Below are 5,762 nucleotides of genomic sequence, written 5' to 3'. Positions count from 1 at the left end.
CACCCTGCTCTTCGGGTTTTCAAGCCATAGGAAACAGGTTCCTAGCAGGGAGATGGGCTAAAAGCATGGCCACTGGGGTGCCAGGGAGAGGGGGCCAGGCGGAACATTTGCCAACGGGTGTGTGTTCCTAAGACGCGGACGGGGGAGGAAGAGGGCTGGCTATACAAGTGGATGTTAAGAGATGGGCCAAAAATTCTTTTTAATGATGTCAACCCTTGGGGTAGACTCATGGTTTCTGGCTTTAAATGTTGTCTTTCAAGGATGTAAGCCACCTCAGGTCCTTTCCAAAGAGAAAAGTGGGGTGGTGGTGGTGGTGGTGGTGATGATGGTGATGATGATGATGATTGATAATAATAATAATAATAATAATAATAATAATAATAATAATAATAATAATAATAATAATAATAATAATGATGATGATGATGATGATGATGATGATGATGATGATGATGATGATGATGATGATGATGATGATGATGATGGTGGTGGGTAGATGTAAAACACTGGAGGGGATGTTTAGGCTCCGGAACCTGAAAATACCCACCCAGGGAGTATAGGGGCAGGGAGTGGGAGGAGGAAGAAGAGGAGAGGAAGGCCCAGAAGCAGGGGTACCCTTAGAGCTGTTTTAAGCGAGGTGCCGGCGCAGCTCCCACCTTTGGCCACCAGGGGGCAGGCTCCCCTTTTTAAATGAGGGAATCTCTGGGGAGGCGCCCCCACCCCCGGGGGAGGCTTTCGTCCCAGTAGCCGAGGCAGGGCGTCGTTTGCTGGTTCCACTGGGAAAACTGGGGGGAGTGGGTGGGCCTGGGAGGATGGCGCGCATCCCCTCCGCGACGCCAGAGCCGCCCCTTCGGCGCTCACAACAGCCCCGCGAGGTAGGTTAAGCCTCTGGACAGCTTTGTTGAAAGGGGTCGCCTTGCAAAAAGGAGGGGTGGGGTGGGGGTCGCAGCCGGATCCATAAGGATCAACCCCCCCACACCCGCCTAGGCTCCTCCAGGCGGCCCTTTTCCGTCTGCAAACTGCTTCCCCCCCCCCCCTTTTCGGCGGAGATGCTGACTCAAGGGTGACTCAGCGGTTGCGCCACAGCCGGATCGCCGAAGGGGGGGCATCGGGGTCACCGGCGCGCGACCTCTCACCCACTTGGGGCGGTGCCCGGGATCCAGACCCGCAGGACGGCCTCTCTCTCTCCCACCCCCCCACAAACGCTCCTCCTCCTGCAACCCAAAGAGAGAAGCAATGGGGGGGGGGAGAGATATGGCTCGGGTTGCGCGGAACCGCTTGGATCGCGATCTCCTGCGAACCCGCCCGCAGTCAGCACAGCCCCCCCCAATCTCATCTGGAAGGATCCAGCCGCCTCTCTCTCTCTCTACCCCCCCCGCCCCAAACCAGGGGCGACCATCCCAGGCCAAAGGCGTGCAACGGTGGTGGTGGTGGGGATTGCTTGCTTGCGCGGAAGTTTGCAAAAAGTTTCACGAGAGGGAAAAGCAGCAAAAGGCGGTGGGGGGAGTTGCAGAGCGCAGCGGACGGTGTGTATGGGGGGGGGTGTTTTCCAAGGCGGTCCCCATTAGGTTTCAACCTTACAGTTTCAACCTTTTGCAAACCGCCTTGTTCTGGGACGTGTTGCAAAAGCCGGACAGACGAGAAAGGGGGGGGGGGAGAGGAAGAGCCCCTTCCTTCTACACTAATTTGCTACCTGACACACACACACAGGATGGGAGGGAAGAAAAATCACTTCGCCCCCTCCACCCATATTCGCCTCTCCGTGGCATCTGGGGGGGGCTTTCTTCCTGCAAAGCGCGCTTGCACAGGAAAAATAGGTTTGCACCCCCTCCGGAAAAAAAGGGGGGTTGTCTGGTTTGGAAGTAGCCAGGAGGGCTTCTGACTTTTTTTTAATCTCCCCCCAAAATTTATTTTTTTAATAACTAAAAAGAATTTTTTAAAAAAGCCTCCACCTTTAACGGATCAACGTTTTCTCTATTCCTCAGTTCAGAGAAACTCTTGTTTTCGCAGGAAAACAATAATAAAGAAAATTTTTAAAAAGAATCACCCAGAGGCGCCCCAGCCAGAAAAGCCCAGCCTAGTTCTGTTTTTCCTGGGAAATCACATTCCGGTTCTATGACAAGAAGCCCCGACTCCTGGGAAGAACCAACCGAAACTTCGTATTTTTTTTTCCTTTTTAAATTTTCCCCTTCCAAGAAAACATGCATCCATCCAGCCACCCGGATTGCGCAAGCCTCCTTCCTCATCCCCGCCCACCGCCGCCCCACGTGGCTTCCCCCCTCCCCACACACATCCACATCCGCCAAAGCCTGATGACCAATCAGGAGTCCTCCCGAGACTTCCTTTGTGCCACGCGGGCCAATGGGGACGAGGCAGAAGGGTCCTGAGGCCGCGCCCCCTCGCCGAAAACCATAAAAGGCGCTGTCAGCGGACGTCGGAGGCTTAAACACCAGCTGGAGCTTCGGCGGCAAGTCTGCGTTCGCGTCGGGCTCGTTTTGCGACCAGTTTTTGAGTTGCATCGCTTATTTTTCTGGGGAGCTCGCCTTGCTTCGGGACTATTTGCACGGATATTTCATTTTATATTTTGCTGGTCTCTATATATTGACTGCCTTCCCGGTTTGGGATCCTTCCTTGGAAGAAAACGGAGTCTCTCTGTGGCTGTGCTTCAGGATTTTACTGCCTTGTTTTTACGCCACTGTGGATTATAATTGCAACATGACCTTGGAGGAGTTGGTCCCTTGCGACAATACCGAGAAGAAGTAAGTGCCTCCTCTCTCTCTTGGCCATCATGGGGTTGCTCCCCTGGCCTCCTTCCTTCCTGGAAGACCTTCCTTTCCAGCAACAAGAGGCGTGTTTTTTTGCAAACGATTCTCACTCTGCTCTCTTTCTTGTTTCCTCCAAAAGAATGAAATCCGTCTGCGAAGCTGTGGAGCAACTCTTGGTGGCGGCCCAGAGGCAGGGCTGCCTGACTGTCGGGGTCTACGAATCGGCCAAACTCATGAATGTGTAAGTATTGGCATTCCTGCTCTGGGGTTGCCCGAAGGAACAGGGGGGGGGGGCTGATGGGGTGGGGTGGGCCCTTGGCAGACCCATCTGAACATCCCCGGGGAGCCTCAGTAGCTCTCATTGGGTCTTTGCTTTGACTGACCACGTTATTTTGGTTTACGCTGTCCCGGGCGGTGAAACATTGGTGATGATTCTTCTCCATGCCAGAGAGACAGACAGACAGACAAAGAAGGGGTGGTTGTTTACCTTGGAGAGATTTTGATGCTTCATCTGTGTGTGCGTGTTTGGCTTTCAAAAGCAACGCCTGCTGGATCTGCCCTTAAAAGGGAGCAAAGAGGGAGGGCCGGTGGTTGGTATCAGGACTTCCAGTTTTGGGGAGCCATTTTTTGCCAGGGTGGGGAGTGGTCTACCTGGTGATGGTGGGTTTGGGGGTCTGGCCAGAGGAGAAGGAAAGGAGGGCATGCGATTCCAAGCAGGGGGCCTTACCACCAGCTTGTCTCTCTCTCTCCCCCAGGGATCCAGACAGCGTGGTCCTGTGCCTCCTGGCGGTGGACGAGGAGGAAGAAGCGGAAGAAATTGCTCTCCAGATCCACTTCACGCTCATCCAGGCTTTCTGTTGCGACAACGACATCAACATCTTAAGGGTGTCCGGCATGGAGCGCCTGGCCGCCCTGCTGGAGGGGGACACGCCGGCCGGCACCCCCAACACCAACGCCGAGCCTCGGGACCTGCACTGCCTCCTCGTGACGGTGAGTCAGCTGCCCGGCACGTGGACTTGGGGGTGCTCTGTCTCTCACATCTGGCCCAGCTGGGGACACAAACACACAAACATCCCCATGGCAGTCTTGGCTCAGAGTCTCTTGGAAAGCGGAAGGGGCTGGAGGCGAGAAACCAGCCAGAGTGGGGAGAGAGGGCTGCCGAGGTGGAAGGGTGGGGCGTTTTGTTTGGGGTGGGGCGCTGCCGGTGGATTCGGAAGAAGCCCCAGTGAGTCGCTGCCCAGCTAATAGAGGGTTTCTCAGGGGAGGTGGACCGGCTGACGGCTGCAGATCGGAATGTCCTTCCGAGTTCCCGAGGGAGGAGGTGGCGAAATTCCTGAGATGTCATTCTCAGATTGTGCTGGTTTCTGCAGCCTGCCTGAAATCTGCACCTACACATAGCTGGGTTTTTGTTTGTTTTTTTGATCGGATTTAAATGTAGGTTAAAGAGAAGGTGCCCCAGGAGTGGGGAAGCGAACGAGAGCTCTCTGTTTCGGTTTTTCTCCAGACTGCTGTTTCATCTTGGTGTTCTTCTCTTTTCTCCCCGACAGAACCCGCACACTGACTGCTGGAAAAGCCAAGGTCTGGCCGAAGTCGCCAGTTACTGCGAAGAAAGCCGAGGAAACAACCAGTGGGTCCCTTACGTAGCGCTGCAGGCGCGCTGAGGCGCCCGGCCCCCGCTTCCTTGTTTTTTTTCACCGAAGTGGAACAAACAAAAGAAGGCGGCTTGAAAAGGGGAATGTTCGATATGTGTGGTGTTTTTGTGTTTTTTAAACCGAGGGGGGGAAAATTAAAGAACACCGATCCCGTCAGAACGAGAGTGTGGTGGTGTCAGCGTCGGATGACTCAGTGGAATGGGAGGTGAACACATGAAGGTCCGGATGCTGCAGGAGGAGGAGGCTGAAGCCGGTGGTGGCTGCATCAGCTGACTGCCGGGAGACAAGACTGGAGAGGTTGCCAGGGCAGGCCGGAAAGAAGGGGCCTGCAGGCTGGAGGGGGCTCCTCATGCCACGTGGGGGACATGGCACAGCCAGAGAGGTGTACCTTTCCGTGGCTTCACCAAAACCGCAAGATTAGCTCCCCGGCTGTCTTTTCTCCGGATGCCTTGCACGCGTGTCTCACGGGAGGCCAAGCAAGGAGAGAAGAGACGGTGGAGGAAGCCAGGGAGTGGTGTCCCTCTGGCCAAAGGAGACTCTGAACTGGAGGAGAGAGAACTCTCCAGAGTCCGTTGTCTTATGCCAAGAGCAAGAGGGAAGAAAAGAAAGGACAGATGGACTTAACAAAAGACAGTAGCAAACAGACTTTTAAAAAAAAAAACTGGCTGGGTTGCATTTGAAGATGCCATTTCTCCGGATAAAACCACACGCAGCCTGACATGCAAATGTTTTCTCTTTTTCTTGCACTCTGAAAAAAAAATAGAGACTCAACTATATTCTTATACTTGTTTTGGAAATGACAATAAAGAAAATTATATTCTGAAAGTAAAACACGAGCCGTTTTCTCAGGTCTGTCTGCTTAAAGGGAAGACTCGGTATTTGCAGCCGAGTCTGGTGGTTGGAAGGTGAAAAGAGAAAACTCAGCCGAGGGGCCTTGATACCAACGAATTTCCGTTGAAATAAGCCTGCACAGAGTTTTTTGTGGGTTTAGAGCGACAGAAGTGTGTTGACTCCACCTCCTCCAAGTTTTTATAGGGCAAAGAGAGAGAGAGATGGTTTTGGACGGGAGAGTTTGGCCACAGAGGCTTGCCCTCTGATTCTACTCAAACAAAAGTCAAAATTTAGTAATATTCCATTTCCAAACTAGGTTACCGGGGCAGTTGGGGGGTTAAGGAGCCTGTTAGTGGGCTGTGGCAGAAGCAGGAAAGTTCTTGGGCCACCCAAAAGACAGAAGCTTCCCTGAGATTCAGGTGAAGCTTCAAAGAGTTTTTGGCAAATGGACAGCTTAAACTCTCCTGCTTTCCTTGGCACAAGACCTTCCCTTCTCCAAAGGAACACCAGGGAT

At 53.4% G+C, this 5,762-nt stretch overlaps 1 protein-coding gene across 1 annotated transcript; it reads left to right on the top strand.

Annotated features, from left to right (window-relative positions):
• The first annotated feature begins 2,408 nt into the window (after window positions 1-2,408).
• On the top strand, window positions 2,409-5,248 carry GADD45B (growth arrest and DNA damage inducible beta). The gene is made up of 4 exons (XM_020780924.3): window positions 2,409-2,759; window positions 2,905-3,006; window positions 3,521-3,755; window positions 4,313-5,248. Exons 1-4 carry the CDS (start codon window positions 2,716-2,718, stop codon window positions 4,424-4,426), a joined length of 495 nt encoding a protein of 164 aa, XP_020636583.3. The 5' UTR covers window positions 2,409-2,715; the 3' UTR covers window positions 4,427-5,248.
• Window positions 5,249-5,762: the final 514 nt, after the last annotated feature.

Source organism: Pogona vitticeps, chromosome 7 (assembly GCF_051106095.1).
Source record: "Pogona vitticeps strain Pit_001003342236 chromosome 7, PviZW2.1, whole genome shotgun sequence".
In the NCBI taxonomy this organism is placed as follows: Eukaryota; Metazoa; Chordata; class Lepidosauria; order Squamata; family Agamidae; genus Pogona; species Pogona vitticeps.
The sequence above is the reverse complement of the archived record's forward strand: the minus strand, read 5'-3'. Positions and strand labels throughout refer to the sequence as shown.

Bases quoted from the DNA above. Each gene is read 5' to 3' on its own strand.
- GADD45B (XM_020780924.3), top strand. From the start codon at position 2,716: ATGACCTTGGAGGAGTTGGTCCCTTGCGACAATACCGAGAAGAA. The intron at 3,007-3,520 runs GTAAGTATTGGC...TCTCTCCCCCAG, and splicing joins TCGGCCAAACTCATGAATGT to GGATCCAGACAGCGTGGTCC. The intron at 3,756-4,312 runs GTGAGTCAGCTG...TCTCCCCGACAG, and splicing joins TGCACTGCCTCCTCGTGACG to AACCCGCACACTGACTGCTG.